This window comes from Bombyx mandarina, chromosome 25 (assembly GCF_030267445.1).
Source record: "Bombyx mandarina strain Sakado chromosome 25, ASM3026744v2".
NCBI lineage: Eukaryota > Metazoa > Arthropoda > Insecta > Lepidoptera > Bombycidae > Bombyx > Bombyx mandarina.
Window position 1 is genome coordinate 2,586,818 of NC_143231.1, and position 17,574 is coordinate 2,604,391.

Consider the following 17,574-nt stretch of genomic DNA (forward strand, 5'->3'; position numbering starts at 1 on the left):
AAGCGCTTCACTTTCCCCCCTTTGCCTTTTCATGAGCTCTGTCTCATGCGAGGTTTGGATGCTGGTTGTTGAGTAACAAGAGGTTTTAGTCAGTTCGACTCCGAGATTCCCCGCCCCCTTCATCCCCAGTGAAGGGCGGAAGTCCGGCGATTTCCTCCTGACAAAAAAAAACAACATGTTCCGACTCGAGCAGCCTCTCTGTGGTTATTGTTGTTCACTTTAAATTCAATAAGTAATTTAGATATAACATTACAATTACTTTCAAAACAACTAATATAATTTACACAACATAGACACATTAATTCAATCTCGAAGAATAGCACATTAGATAGTTGCTCATGATCATAAAAGCTCTAAAATATTCAAAGTATGTTTAATAATACATATACAGACAATAAAAAATATTGTATTAATATTTATATTAAACTGTACAAAGTAATGTTGGTTGTAACTAGTGATCATCTAATAAAAAAACCGGTTTATAATTCTTATAATTGAAGTTTATGACATTTCCACAGCAAAAAAAAAACAACAACAAATTGATGATAATGGTATCCATAGATCTTTATTAATTCTCAACTTTTTAAAAATAAACGATTTTTTCTTTTCAATTTGAAATATCAATAAAGGGTATGGATAAGCTTCAAGCTCGGCATGAAACAACTGATCTTGTTGGTACATCAGCCGAAATACTTTGTAAGTATTTAATACTCTGTTCATTTATTTCATGATATATCAAGTAATTACAATGAACATACATTATGTTAGGGTGAAACCTGTTCCTCTGTGACGTATATTCTGCCGCATAAGTAAGGAGGATTTTGGCATCAATTAATGTGAACAACAAGTTCTTAATTTGATCTCGACTAATTAAAATTATGTTAGGTAGGTACCTCGAATGTTTTAGAGACGCTGTCAGTGGCTCCACTTTCGACTGAGTAAAGGGTGGAACTAATGTGCCTATAGTATATTTGTTTGAGCTACGTGATATTGGAGAATATGGCTTCTTTATACCACCAGAACTGATTATCCCTAATAATGAAGATATCATGGATGGACTCATCGATATGGACAGAGTTACAAGAAAATTAGGATATGACCAGAATTCCTCGAATGTATTAGAGCTTAGTTTAATTTTATTGTTATGTGTTATCGTAAGGTTTTCCTATGATTGTTCTGCAGAATACATTTCTGAATTGACATGCTTTTCTCTCATTAAATAGAATCGAAATGTCGAAAAGCGGTCAGATATACTAGTCACTTAATATACCGTAACCAACTGCAAATGTCACCCAACTTTTAAATTTTAAGTAAAAATTTATCAAATGTTTTTTTTTAAATATCGAATGATCTATCCAAAAAACGAGAAAACACAATTTTGTGGCTTCATAATACCATGTTACGAAAACAATTGATTCTTACTGTTTGATTTTTATCACGTTATCTAATTCTTTCTTGGCGAAAATCATTCGTGAAAACTTATAAGATGCTTACTCGTACTAATGCCGATTTCACATACCAATATCACCAATAACGGTCACTTTTATTTATCGCAAATAAATTTTCTTAGTAAATTTTATTAGAATTGAATTTTGTAATGGCCGCTATCGCTTGGTACCACAAAAATCTATATAAAATTATCATAAGGCCTTACCTGATTTTGTTTACAATTTTACGACCTGACGTCATTGTGATTTCTAGGGAATGACATGACATAGAATAGTAAATCTGGGTCAGATTAAACTAGATAATCAAAAGAAGAAGAAGAAATAAAAAGTCTGAATAAATTAGAAACTAAATCTAGTATAAAATGTTCCTGCACAGCTATGGACAGACTGTTGATGGAAATGTGTAGAATGTGTTCGGAATTATTTTTGTTTTGACATTTGTATGCAGACGAGCATGTAGCCCAGATCAAAGTGAGTACTTACCATAGCTCAGATGTTAGCAACTCCCTAGATAGACAAGTCGCTGCTTACCGCTAATTATTCTTCACAATGATTGTTTGAAGAAGGACATGTTAAAATGCTCAGGAAACAACATGGACGGATGGGAGCTCTTTTCAGAGCCGGATGCTATGTTGCAAAATTATCTCTGGAGACGCACTATAGATGAAAACACCGGTTTCAGATATTGTGGATGAGCTCTGTTCTGTTTCTGCATACGTTCTGATTAAATTCCAGACATATACTTAAATTGTTATCTTCCTAATGCATGCGCATTCTACACTCTTGACAGAGTGGTTGTGGTCATGGTCGTGGTCAGTGGTCGTGGTCGTGGTCAGTCGAATCCTGCGATATGGATGCTCTTGCGATGCGACGCCATGTGGTACGATGTTTCGCAGAGTGAGAGCAATCATTTATGTCGGAGCGAGTCACAGATTTTATGAGGTCGGCCCATCGTGTTGGAGATCGTCCGCGAAATGTTATAATGCGCATACTTTCTGATTAATAGACATACAAATTGAATCTGAATAATGGCTATTTTGGATCTTGCAAAGAAATCAAGCGTTTCGATGTTCATTGTGAATTATATCTAGTACTTTATGACCGCAGATAATTATTTATCGAAAATCATAAAGACATATCTTCAATTTTTTTTATAGCTTTCAATTTATAAGTTTCCATCAGACATTGCCGAAACGGAATTCAAAGTACCATGCTATTTAAAACATTAACATTTTTTTGTTTCGCTGGAGCAAGTTTCGCCTACAGAAGCTATGAAAACCACAAAGTATACAATGTATTGCCTACGTCAGAAATTCACATACAAATGCTCGGTGATCTTAAGAAAGCCGGATACGATTTTTGGACCGATATCCTCACGATCGGTGGAAACGCAAGAGTGATGGTAGCCCCTGAACAGGAGCAAGAGTTTGTGAACTACGCACACAGTGTTGGTTTGAAACCTAATGTGACAATATCGAATGTTCAAGCGTAAGTACGTTTAATAAAATTTGTGAATATCAATTATTATTAAGTCGTGAAAACGTTGAAAGTGTAGGTAGTTCTCAGAATTAGCTCCCTTATAATTATAACTATCAAAATATATGTTTTGTACAATTAACTGGTTTAAAAAATCCATTTCTTTTGATTGAGTTTCTTTCAAAAGAATTGCACAATTTTTATGTTTCTATAGTCATCTTTCTACAAAGATGGCTGACTATAGAAAAAAGTAATTTATACCACGTTAAATTACTTGTTGGATTATTTTTAACTATGAAAGTAATTTAAGATATTGAATTTGAATAAAGACTAGTATTTATTTGTGTAATTACTGATGGTAATTGTATGGGAATGTTTAAGTCCACATTATTTAAAAAATGGAATAGTTATTTAAAAAAATCAGTTTAGACTTCAAATTCATGTCTCCAAATAAGAAGTAGTGTTCAAATTGTAACTACGAGTTCATGCAATCGATTAGTATTCCCTTAGACATAGCCCACTGAGTTTCTCGCTGGATCTTCTCAGTACGTTGCGATTCCGATCTATTGACAGATTGAGCGAAGCTCCGCTCTTGCTAGGGCTATTGTTAGCAAGTCTTCCCACATTGAAGTAGCCTACCTACGAAACCGTGAGTAGCCCTACAGGCTACCAGCAACTAGATAGGAAAAAAAAAAGATTAGCATTGAATGAACCGTGAACTCCTTCACTAAAAACAATAAAAATGACTTAATTAAATGATGACGAATTAATTGAATGACGGATGGCCGTTGGGGCCAGAAAGTTCTTGAGTGGCGACCGCGTACCGGAAGACGTAGCGTGGGTAGGCCTCCCACAAGATGGACCGACGATCTATTGAAGTTGGCGGGGATCCGCTGGATGCAGGCAGCGCTGGACCGGTCTTTGTGGAGAGGCTTGGGGGAGGCCTATGTCCAGCAGTGAACGTCTGTGGGCTGATAAAAAGAAGAAGAAGAATTAAATTATTGAAGCCACTTTTTTTTGCAGGCTAATCAACTCCCAACTACGACCTGCGACAAATGCACGTTCCAGCACTCTGGGTTCCTTCAGCTGGGACAGATACTATAATCTAGCTCAAATTCACGCATGGCTAGATGAGCTGGTCACTCTGTATCCCGAAGTCGTCACTACCATGGTCATTGGCACGTCATTTGAAGGCCGCGAACTTAAAGGCATCGTAATTGATTTCAAGAAAGGAGAAAGAGGCAACAATCCTCTGATTGGGATGATTGAGGGAGGTATTCACTCCCGTGAATGGATATCTCCGGCGACTGTCACTTGGATCATCAAAGAGTTCTTGACGAGCGATGATCCTGATGTGAGATTCTTGGCCGAGACCTTTATCTGGCACATTGTTCCGGTCACAAATCCTGATGGATACACGTACACATTCTCGGAGGTGAGACTTATTAAATTTCGATACTAGTTATACTCGTATTACTTACTAGCTGACCCGGCAAACTTCGTAGTGCTTCAATCGTTAAATAAAATACCTAAGCTTTTGTGTAAAATAAACTTAAAACAAACAAAAGGAATCCGTCCGACGGGGGACACATCAAAACACAACAAAATTGTTATTTTTATTTAATTCCGAGCACTTTCATATTTATCTACCTTTTAAACCTACTCTGGACTTTCATAAATAATTCAAGACCAAAATTAGCCAAATCGGTCCAGCCGTTCTTGAATTTTAGCGAGACTAACGAACAGCAATTCATTTTTATATATAGAGATGTAGAAGAAGATTATAATTTCATTCCGATAGAGGCACCCGTCACGTGCGGACGTGCTCATCGTCCACTCGATCGCCCGGTCTTTGTTCGCCCGGCTTTTGTTAGCCCGGCCATTGTTCGCGCGGCCTGTGTTCGTGATACATCTGCCGACCAAGTGTGTTTCCTGGAAGCTTTTATTTGTTTTGTTTTAGTTATTTTTGTGTTCGTGGAACATTTGCCGACAAAGTGTTTTCCTGCAAGTATTTATTTGTTTTGCTTCTTTTTGTAATTTCTGTTTTGTTGTGCTTTTTCTTTGTCCTGTAGTAATCGCGCCGCATTGCCACCTGTGTTCAATAGAACCGCTCAGGTCCGAGAAGTTGGGGCCTCGCCGCAAGGCGAGTGTTTTCAAGACCCGGGGCCGCCCCACCTGGGTACTCAGCGATCATGGACGCTGTATTCGTGGAATTCCTCCGACTTCGTCACCCACAGCTCGCCTCAGAGTTTCTGGCTTTCAAGGCCAATCACACTGCGAGCTCTCTCGAAGACTCCGCCGTGCTCGCTGCTCCTGCGTCGCCTTCGTGCAAAGCGTCTACATCGAGCACCGCAGCCTCCGTCGTGCCTGCCGTTCCTGCGTCGCCTATACTGGCGAGTAAAACTACTGCGTCGTCCGCCGTGGCCACCGTTCCAGCAGCGCGATCATCCGCGGCCTCCGTCGCGCCCTCCAAAACTCCTGCTTGTAGGTCACCTGCGCCCGCCTCCTCGTCCTCCGACTCTGACTCGGAGATGGAGGTCGACCTCGCCCCGCCTCATCGACGGATGGATTCACCCTGGTACAAAAGGGTAAGAAGCGTGCCGCGGAGTCTCGAGCTCTCGCGGCCGCTAAAATTAGCAAAGCCGCGAACGCGTCGCGCCCCCGCCCTCAGACTCCCGTTGCGCCTCCAGCCCGTGCCACTCCGTCGCCGCGACCGGTGGCGCAATCTAAAACTCAGACCCCTCCCCCGGTTATCCTTCAAGAGAAGGCAGCTTGGGACCGAGTTTCCCTGGCCCTTAAGGCCAAAAATATTAATTTTGCCAGCGCCCGTAATCTCGCCAACGGGATTCAAATAAAAGTAACGACACCCGACGACCATAGGGCCCTCTCAAGTTACCTCCGAAAGGAGCGTATAAGTTTCCACACTTATACGCTCCAGGAGGAGCGCGAACTCCGCGTTGTCATACGTGGAATCCCGAAGGAGCTAGATGCCGATCTCGTCAAGGCAGATCTGATAGAACAAGGCCTACCAGTAAATTCCGTGCACCGCATGCACACCGGCCGCGGTAGGGAGCCATACAATATGGTTTTAGTCGCCCTCCAGCCTACCCCCGAGGGTAAGCAAATTTTTAACATTCGGACCGTCTGTAGGCTCTCCGGTATTGCCGTCGAAGTCCCCCATAAAAAAGGCACTCCTAGTCAGTGCCATAACTGCCAACTGTACGGGCACTCTTCCCGTAACTGTCACGCGCGCCCCCGATGTGTTAAGTGTTTGGGCGATCACGCCACGGCCCTCTGCGCTCGCGACCAAAAAACCGCGACGGAACCGCCTAGCTGTGTCCTGTGCCGAACACAAGGTCACCCCGCGAACTACCGTGGATGCCCCCGAGCTCCAAAAATAAATCGCCGCGTCGCCCGTCAAAACCGCCTCCGAGCTTCCGGCCCAGACATCAAAGCCACGGTACCCTCTGTGCCGAAGGCTAAGCCTGCTTTCGTGCCGGCGTCGGTGCCCAGCGTCTCGGCTTGGGCTAAACCGTTGCCGTACACGAACACGGCTACAACTCTCTCCCCCGCGACTCGTCCCACCCCCGCGATACGTCCCTCCCCCGCGACCTGCCCTCCGACCGCGTCCGAAAATCTCGCTCTAGCGATTGACTTTTTTCAGTCGATCAACTTTGAGCGTGTTAACGCTTTGGGTGACGCCATTCGCGCCGCCTCCACTGCACAACATTTCATCGCCGTTGTGCAAGAATACGCTGACGTATACGCGTCGTTAAATACGTACGTCCTCCCCTCACTCCGCCGGTAATCAATGGCGTACATTAGTAGAATAAAACCCTTAACCGTAACAATAGGATTTTTTAACGCTTACGGTCTCGCAAATCAACGTGATCAGGTTTGTGATTTTTTGCGTGACCATCAAATTGACATTTTCTTAGTGCAGGAGACCTTACTTAAGCCGGCGCGCCGTGACCCTAAAATCGCGAACTATAACATGGTCAGGAACGACAGGCTCTCTGCCCGTGGTGGTGGTACCGTTATTTACTATAGAAGAGCCCTGCATTGCGTCCCGCTCGATCCTCCCGCGCTCGCTAATATCGAAGCATCAGTGTGCCGAATCTCACTGACGGGACACGCGCCGATCGTTATCGCGTCCGTTTATCTTCCACCGGATAAGATCGTTCTAAGCAGTGATATTGAGGCGCTGCTCGGTATGGGGAGCTCTGTCATTCTGGCGGGCGACCTAAATTGTAAACACATCAGGTGGAACTCACACACCACAACCCCGAATGGCAGGCGGCTTGACGCGTTAGTCGATGATCTCGCCTTCGATATCGTCGCTCCGTTAACCCCGACTCACTACCCGCTAAATATCGCGCATCGCCCGGATATACTCGACATAGCGTTATTAAAAAACGTAACTCTGCGCTTACACTCGATCGAAGTCGTTTCAGAGTTAGATTCAGACCACCGTCCCGTCGTCATGAAGCTCGGTCGCGCTCCCGATTCCGTTCCCGTCACGAGGACTGTGGTGGATTGGCACACGCTGGGCATCAGCCTGGCTGAATCTGATCCACCATCGCTCCCGTTTAACCCGGACTCTACCCCGTCTCCTCAGGATACCGCTGAAGCCATAGACATCTTAACATCACACATCACCTCGACATTAGATAGGTCATCGAAACAAGTTGTAGCGGAGGACTTCCTTCACCGCTTCAAATTGTGCGACGATATTAGGGAACTCCTTAGAGCTAAGAACGCCTCGATACGCGCCTACGACAGGTATCCTACCGCGGAAAATCGTATTCGAATGCGTGCCCTACAACGCGACGTAAAGTCTCGCATCGCCGAAGTCCGAGATGCCAGATGGTCTGATTTCTTAGAAGGACTCGCGCCCTCCCAAAGGTCTTACTACCGCTTAGCTCGTACTCTCAAATCGGATACGGTAGTAACTATGCCCCCCTCGTAGGCCCCTCAGGCCGACTCGCGGCCTTTGATGATGACGAAAAAGCAGAGCTGCTAGCCGATACATTGCAAACCCAGTGCACGCCCAGCACTCAATCCGTGGACCCTGTTCATGTAGAATTAGTAGACAGTGAGGTAGAACGCAGAGCCTCCTTGCCACCCTCGGATGCGTTACCACCCGTCACCCCGATGGAAGTTAAAGACTTGATCAAAGACCTACGTCCTCGCAAGGCTCCCGGTTCCGACGGTATATCTAACCGCGTTATTAAACTTCTACCCGTCCAACTCATCGTGATGTTGGCATCTATTTTTAATGCCGCTATGGCGAACTGTATCTTTCCCGCGGTGTGGAAAGAAGCGGACGTTATCGGCATACATAAACCCGGTAAACCAAAAAATCATCCGACGAGCTACCGCCCGATTAGCCTCCTCATGTCTCTAGGCAAACTGTATGAGCGTCTGCTCTACAAGCGCCTCAGAGATTTCGTCTCATCCAAGGGCATTCTCATCGATGAACAATTCGGATTCCGTACAAATCATTCATGCGTTCAACAGGTGCACCGCCTCACGGAGCACATTCTTGTGGGGCTTAATCGACCAAAACCGTTATACACGGGAGCTCTCTTCTTCGACGTCGCAAAAGCGTTCGACAAAGTCTGGCACAATGGTTTGATTTTCAAACTATTCAACATGGGCGTGCCGGATAGTCTCGTGCTCATCATACGGGACTTCTTGTCGAACCGCTCTTTTCGATATCGAGTCGAGGGAACCCGCTCCTCCCCACGACCTCTCACAGCTGGAGTCCCGCAAGGCTCTGTCCTCTCACCCCTCCTATTTAGCTTATTCGTCAACGATATTCCCCGGTCGCCGCCGACCCATTTAGCTTTATTCGCCGACGACACGACTGTTTACTATTCTAGTAGAAATAAGTCCCTAATCGCGAAGAAGCTTCAGAGCGCAGCCCTAGCCCTAGGACAGTGGTTCCGAAAATGGCGCATAGACATCAACCCAGCGAAAAGTACTGCGGTGCTATTTCAGAGGGGAAGCTCCACACGGATTTCCTCCCGGATTAGGAGGAGGAATCTCACACCCCCGATTACTCTCTTTAGACAACCCATACCCTGGGCCAGGAAGGTCAAGTACCTGGGCGTTACCCTGGATGCATCGATGACATTCCGCCCGCATATAAAATCAGTCCGTGACCGTGCCGCGTTTATTCTCGGTAGACTCTACCCCATGATCTGTAAGCGGAGTAAAATGTCCCTTCGGAACAAGGTGACACTTTACAAAACTTGCATAAGGCCCGTCATGACTTACGCGAGTGTGGTGTTCGCTCACGCGGCCCGCACACACATAGACACCCTCCAATCCCTACAATCCCGCTTTTGCAGGTTAGCTGTCGGCGCTCCGTGGTTCGTGAGGAACGTTGACCTACACGACGACCTGGGCCTCGAATCAATTCGGAAATACATGAAGTCAGCGTCGGAACGATACTTCGATAAGGCTATGCGTCATGATAATCGCCTTATCGTTGCCGCCGCTGACTACTCTCCGAATCCTGATCATGCAGGAGCCAGTCACCGTCGACGCCCTAGACACGTCCTTACGGATCCATCAGATCCAATAACCTTTGCATTAGATGCCTTCAGCTCTAATACTAGGGGCAGGCTTAGGGACCCCGGTAACCGTACTCGTCGAACTCGACAAAGAGGTCGACGTGCAACCTAACCCATGCATCAGCCCGCTGAGTTTCTCGCCGGATCTTCTCAGCGGGTCGCGATTCCGATCCGGTAGTAGATTCATTCGCGAAACAATTGCTCTTGAGTTGTTAGGTCTCCTTCGGAGGCGCTCGGGCAGTTGTTAGCAAATCCCACCCCTCTTGGCTGAGCCTTAGCTCGCCCACCTGTCCTGGTGAAACTGGAAAGGCCTTCGGGCCACCAGTAAACTTTCAATCATAAAAAAAAAAAAAAAAAAAGATTATAATTTACAGCTTTACCTCATTTTTTTATACTATAATATTTTCTAACAGGATCGTATGTGGAGAAAGAACAGGAATCCTGTGAATTATGTTCCGTGCGCTACTGGAAATTTAGATTTGGGCAACGGTATCGACTTGAACAGGAATTTCAATTTTCTTTGGATGAGTGTGTTTTTGTTTTTACATAATATTTTATGCTTTTCTTTGTATTGGGATTGTGTAGTCTATAAAATTTATATTAATGGTGGTAGGACCTCTGGAGAATCCGCGCGGGTACGTACCACCACCCTGCTTATTTCTGCCGTGAAGCAGTAATGCGTTTCGGTTTGAAGGGTGAGGCAGCTGTTGTAACTATACTTGAGACCTTAGAACTTATATATCAAGATGGGTGGCGCATTTACGTTACAGATCTATCTATGGTCTATGGTCTATGGGCTCCAGTAACCACTTAACACCAGGTGGGCTGTGCGCTCGTCCACCGAACTAAGCAATAAAAAAAAAATAAAAAAAATATTAACATTGTTGTAATTACCAAAACTGTTAGAACTAGTTAAGTTAGTGACATTCCATTTTTATTTCTTCAGCGACTGGCGCATCTTCGAACCCTTGTACACAAACTTACGCCGGACCTTCTCCGTCGTCCGAATTAGAAGCTCAGGCTATCTCCAACTACGTTCTCCGCTTAAAAGAAACTGGCAGCTTCCTCTACTATTTCGCATTCCACTCCTATTCCCAGATGATACTGGTTCCTTACAGCCATGTGTCAGGCCAGAATGTGTTGGAAGCTAGTAATTACGCAGACATGGTAAGAAAATATTATAATATTAAGTTTTATTTCATTAAAAATTGTATACAACTTTTGAGTGTGTATAATTTTAAGGGCATTCGCACGCTCAAAATCCATTTCGTAGACTTCTATGTTCTATGAAAATTGTTACAATAAAGCTATTACATACTGGTGGGTGGAGGACCTCTTGTGAGCCTGCTGGGAGCCTTGTAACCATAATATATATTACACTTATTCGATTGGTCTATTGAACATGAGTTTTCATTTAGAATCAGGAACATAGATTATAATATAATATCAGAGATTACCAATATATAAAACGGCTTCAATAAAATAAAAAGAGAATATCATCAATCTGGACGGAGTCAATTAAATATCCATTATTAAATATATTTATACAATTTAAGTATGTGCTTCTCTTGCTAGACAGCAGCTAGCAGCTTTCTAATAAGTAAATAAGTCATCAAAATCTATTCACCTAGAAAAAAAATCTAAGAGCACATACAAAACAGTCGACAGAATTCAGAACCTCCTCTTTTTTTGAATTGGTTAAAAATATAACTTACCTAAACGTTAATATGATAATTTTCCTTGTTCCCAGTACGAAATTGCTATCCGTGGCGCTGAAAAGCTGACGGCCAGACATGGAACTCAGTATCAGGTTGGAACCTCAGCGGACATTCTCTGTAAGGACGTTGACAATCAATCCTAAATATAAATCAATAAAAAACAAGATGTGTGGTGTCGTGGGATACCGGATAGGAACGAAGTTCTTTATTATAAAAATATTAATTTTAAGTTCTATTCGAGGTATAAAGAAAATAATTATTCGGGTATACATTTTTTATTATGATTTTTTTATTGATAAAAATAAAAATAAAAAACTACTTTACAAAGTTATTTCACAATGATTTATAAAAAATATATAATAATAGTAATATACACTGTATAGCCATTATACTAAGACTATACATAAGTAATAAAAATCTTACGTTACGGACGTTTTTTCCCGGTTAGTGTACCCCTCCGCATCGTCCCGCAAGGAACTTCGTTCCAAAAACCAGTCATTTACGAAGTAGCTTGCTTTTCCAGTATTTATTCTTAAAGGTCTTTTTCCGAAGCTCTGCCCGAAATTTTATCAGCATTTAATACAGCGTATTTTCATTTTAAATATTTTGTTTCTTTTTCATTTTCTCTTAGTAAATTGAATAACTTGGATTCGATAAAATTACATTACGCAATATTTTTATTACTGTAGATAGGTAGAGAAGGTTGTGGCCTATCTCAGAGATTCCTCAACGTGATTCCCGGTAATCCTTCTTGACATATACGGTCAAAGTCTCAATCCTATGATTTAACGGTAGTCCGATCCGTGAAATTGAGACATAACAGCAGAATCGAGCAAGGCTTTTGTATCTGTTCATGCCGATTAAAATAATCTACACCACTAATAATAATAACTGAAATTTACCATATAAGTTTTTATCTTTTTTTTTTTTTTTTTTTTTTTTTTTTTTTTTTTTTTTTTTTATTGCTTAGCTGTGTGGACGAGCTCACAGCCCACCTGATGTTAAGTGGTTACTGGAGCCCATAGACATTTACAACGTAAATGCGCCACACACCTTGAGATATAGTTCTAAGGTCTCAGTATAGTCACAACGGCTGCCCCACCCTTCAAACCGAAACGCATTACTGCTTCACGGCAGAAATAGGCGGGGCGGTGGTACCTACCCGTGCGGACTCACAAGAGGTCCTACCACCAGTAAGTCTTTATTGAGTACACAATATTGAGCTAACGTCGTAACAGTCTTTCGTTAAGACTTATATAAAACAATAGATCGTAATTTAAAAAAAAAAGACAGACGAACTTTGATTAAATCAACTCTTAGTTTAAGTCAATTGAAGTGTTTTAAAATTAAAAGGACAAAGATGTCTTAGGAATTTGGTTTAAATTATTTTTTTGTATCACTTAACTTAAATATTTTGCAACTTTGTTTTTTCAGACGAAGTCAGTGGTTCCAGTTTTGATTGGGTCAAAGGAGTCGCCGATATTCCTATAGTTTACCTATTCGAGCTTAGAGACGTCGGTGAGTTTGGATTCCTTCTCCCCAGCGAGCAGATTATTCCTAACAACGAAGAAATCGTGGACTGTTTGGTTGAAATGGATAAAACAACTAGACAGTTGAGATATTACTCTGGTACCGTCCCAATATACGCTTCGTTTATATCTTTAGCGACTAGTCTTCTGTTTCTGATATTAATGAAATAATTTTCATGAAATAAAAACTCTATTCGGTATTTTGGTTTTTCTTATTAACCGACTTCAAAAAAGGAGAAGGTTCTCAATTCGACTGTATGTTTTTTTCTTTACCTTATAACTTTTGACTGGGTGAATCGATTTTACATTTTTTTTTTTTTTTATTGCTTAGATGGGTGGACGAGCTCACAGCCCACCTGATGTTAAGTGGTTACTGGAGCCCATAGACATCTACAACGTAAATGCGCCACCCACCTTGAGATATAAGTTGTAAGGTCTCAGTATAGTTACAACGGCTGCCCCACTCTTCCAACCGAAACGCATTACTGCTTCACGGCAGAAATAGGCAGGGCGGTGGTACCTACCCGCGCGGACTCACAACAGGTCCTACCACCAGTAATTACGCAAATTATAATTTTGCGGGTTTCACTTTTATTACACGATGTTATTCCTTCACCGTGGAAGTCAGTCGTGAACATTTGTTGAGTACGTATTTCATTAGAAAAATTGGTACCCCGCCTGCGGGATTCGAACACCGGTGCATCGCTTCAACACTATTGCACCGGACGTCTTATCTTTTAGGCCACGACGACTTCAAAATACATACACATATAACATAGATATACATATAAGCAAGCTTATCAGTTTTTTTATCACGTTAGCTATGCTCTTGCTAAGTCTTGTTATGATGTCTATAGCCTTCAATAATCAGGCAGGATGTGATTTCATTTCTTCTTCTCCTAATTTTAATTTCAGCTTAAAAATGATAGGCACGGCATTAGCGTTCATTATAATTATCAAAATTAACAAAAAAACCTAAATTAATAACTAATGATTTGTACAGTTTTTTAAGATTTTTTCAGGGAATTTTTATTTCAATCAATTAAACTTCGATAAAGTATATCAATTGTTTTTCACAAATAATAAACTGCATTTATAACCACCGTGACGGGCAAGATAGAGGACAAACGTCCCAGAGGAGACAGTCCCACGAGATGGTCGGACCAAATACTGGTGGTAGGACCTCTTGTGAGTCCGCGCGGGTAGGTACCACCACCCTGCCTATTTCTGCCGTGAAGCAGTAATGCGTTACGGTTTGAAGGGTGGGGCAGCCGTTGTAACTATACGGAGATCTTAGAACTTATATCTCAAGGTGGGTGGCGCATTTACGTTGTAGATGTCCATGGGCTCCAGTAACCACTTTACACCAGATGGGTTGTGAGCTCGTCCAACAATCTAAGCAACAACAAAAAAAATTCGATCTTGACTGAGCATCGCGATGCCCTCCACGAAGTTAAAGATCGGACACGGAGGGTAATTAATTGTACACGAGCAATCACGACCCTCAGTAATGAGGGAAGCGATGCAAGGAGGATAATCAACACGAAATACTAACACAAACCGAAATCTAAAAAAAGGGTGCGTGTACTTATGTACGCGCGTAAGAAGTTATACTTTATTTTTATTAAATTTATTTCTTTTTTTTATATTAAATAATTAGTAATAAATATTTAACGTTAATAACTTAATAATGTTTAGTATGAATTATATTAAATAATAATCTTGTCATTTATATTACTAAAAAATGAATGCTAATGACACTTTTTTTTACGAGTGTACATGCGTGAAAGTTCACCTGCGGCTTTAATCAGACTCGCCAAGTTACGTCGGTCGTATTGTAATGAGCGATTTAGTGGACAACTTCATTCTGTTAATTTTGTGTCACGGTGCGCGTGCATCGTAAAACTTCACTCTCATCAATTTTTCATAACGCGCCTAAAGAAGTATAACTTCAAAAAAATTATCGTCATTAAGTACTTTAACGCCAAAAGAACATTTGGATCGTTATAGGGGAATGACGGTACACTATTAATATAACAATCCTTTACCGGTGCGCGCGGCGTCGTAGCAAAAAAAGACTCAAATAATAATAATAATAATAAATGAATTGTGTACACCCCTGACGATACGCGGCGTGCCTGAAATCAAATGTCACATCACACGACAAATCATAATCTTTTCGGCACAAGAATACTGTGGAGTCCACGTATTTTATATATTATTTAAATGTTTATATTTCAATTATAGTATGTATCAATGGAAATAAATACAAGCCAAAATCAAATTCTAGCCATTTGAATGATTTAACTTAGACGATTTACCTTCACCTATACTCAAGTGATGATTCACTTGATGATTATTTTTAGGTCAAGATAAAAAATAGCACCTAGTGTAATAAGAATTTTCAGAAGTAATCAAGCGTTCTGGTCTGAGATGGTTATTATTAGCAGTTATTATTCCAACGGCGTTCGAATCCCGCAGGCGGGTACCAATTTTTCTAATGAAATATTTACTTAACTAATATTCACGATTGACTTCCACGGTAAAGGAATAACATGTAATAAGAATTAAACTCGCAAAATTGTAATTTGCTTAGTTACTGATGGTAGGACCTCATGAGAGTCCGCATGGGTAGGTACCACCACCCTGCCTATTTCTGTCGTGAAGCACTTATGTGCTTTGGTTTGAAAGGTGGGGCAGCCGTTGTAACTATACTGAGACCTTAGAACGCATATCTCAAGGTGGGTGGCGGCATTTACGTTGTAGATGTCCATGGGCTCCGGTAACCACTTAACACCAGGTGGGCTGTGAGCTACTCCACCCACCTACGCAATAAAATTTTTTTTTGTCAAGTCTGTGTGTGTCCGTTATAGGACGGTATGTATAGGTACATACCGACTTACGCGTGATGATTCACAAAACGGCAAAGTTCTACAAGGGTTATTTTCTATTAGCACCATAGATTTCACTAAAATGTAATGGGTAAAGTTTAAACTACATTAATAGTGTTAATGATTTTAGAAAGAAATATATGAAAATGAAAGACATCTCCATTCCATTCACTGTCCATCAGCTGAACACTTTCAATTTATATGATAATATCTCGTAATGATCCCGTTTTTATTGTTTCCTTTTCTAACGTTGCGTAAAATTGAGCTGTTTAGGGAATATGACGCCATATGTGATATTAATTTCATTTACGTTCGATTTTAAGGTACATTTTTGGTTGACTTTGTACAAGTAATTTTATTCTGACAATAAATTTATGGTTATATATTATAATTTTTTTTTTGTTTTTTTTTTTTATCGCTTAGATGGGTGGACGAGCTCACAGTCCTCCTGAGAATTTTAAATAATAATATAAAAATATAAGAATAAAATAGAAAAATATAAGAATTTAAAATTTATAGTTCCAAGTTTCGAAGGGTCAAGATTCTCTGGTCACTTGCGATCACGAATATACTGTCATAAACTACAACTTATGTGTAAGCGGGATGCACCGAGGCGAACACCATCATGTCTGCGTGGTTCTAGACTAGAATCTTCTATTTCGGTTACAACCATTACGTTACATACCGTTATACGTCTGTTTTTTTTATTGCTTAGATGGGTGGACGAGCTTACAGCCCACCTGATGTTGAGTGGTTACTGGAGTCCATAGATATCTACAACGTAAATACGGCACTGCGGCATTACTACTTCACGGCAGAAATAGGCAGGGTGGAACCTACCCTTGAGGACTCACAAGAGGTCCTACCACCTATACCTATTTCTGCCGAGGAACAGTAATAAGTTTCGGTTTAAGTACTGGAGCAGCCGTTGTATCTTAAAACGGAGACTTAGAAATCATTCCTCAAGTTGGGCATTTACGTTGTTGATGTCCATAGGCTCCGGTTGCAACATAATACTAGGTGGGCCGTGAGCTCGTCCAACCATCTAAGCAATAAAAACAATCCTTCTTTATATTAGGTATCTACCACCTATATATAAAAGTCCTATCGCAAGTAAAGTGAAAGGAAGTCGCTATCTTATTTAAACCAAACAGCATTGAAACGTTACTGATTGTCAACCCTTCACAAAACCATCAATCATCTAAAAGCTGTTAATTACCTTGAAAAGTTTTGGAGAAACAAAAACCACCACATTAACTAGACCCCTCAATGGAGACATCTTAAATGACACAAAAGATCGACATTAAATCAACTAGACCAGTTTAAAAAGAACTGCCAACATTTATGAAATGTATGGCGCAAAAGATTATCTAATTTTGGATTTGTTTTAATTTCTTTGCCGCTTCTGTTCCAGTCAAGACCTTTTACAATAACAGTAAACCACTGTCGCGTTCGTTTATATATTACTGAAGTTTACGAATTATTATTAAGTTATTGTTGTGTTTGAAGTGGAAACTTCCGGAGAATTGGATCTTTCAAGCAAAAGCGACACAGTGGATGTCATTTTTAAAATGCTACAAGATTCTAAAGCATAAATTTGTTAGATAATCAAAACTTTATTGTGCAAATGAATGAACGATGATTTTAATTACCGATTAGACTCAAAATATCTCCAATTAGCTCGATACGTGGATGCAAGGGTATTAAAATTCTTCTGTCAAGTAACTTGTCGTGTAAAGCAATCAATAATAAGCGTGCCTTTGTTTGGGTACATTCCTATAAAAGTTAATAGTTAGCAACCATAGTTGATCCCCCAAGTTGATACCCCAAGGCGAGTTTTACCTTTTATTTATTTATTTATTTAAGGATTACCGACAGGGTTTACAGTAAGACATAAAATAACATTGACAAGTATAGAGCAATTGATAGCT

The 17,574-nt window shown here is 41.2% G+C and overlaps 1 protein-coding gene across 1 annotated transcript; it reads left to right on the forward strand.

The window, feature by feature from the left end:
- Positions 1-2,633: 2,633 nt before the first annotated feature.
- On the forward strand, positions 2,634-12,950 carry LOC114243959 (zinc carboxypeptidase). The gene is made up of 6 exons (XM_028175626.2): positions 2,634-2,936; positions 3,948-4,359; positions 9,919-10,033; positions 10,452-10,672; positions 11,256-11,340; positions 12,658-12,950. The coding sequence occupies exons 1-6, from the start codon at positions 2,659-2,661 to the stop codon at positions 12,921-12,923; spliced, it is 1,377 nt and encodes a 458-aa protein (XP_028031427.2). The 5' UTR covers positions 2,634-2,658; the 3' UTR covers positions 12,924-12,950.
- The last annotated feature ends 4,624 nt before the right edge of the window (positions 12,951-17,574 follow it).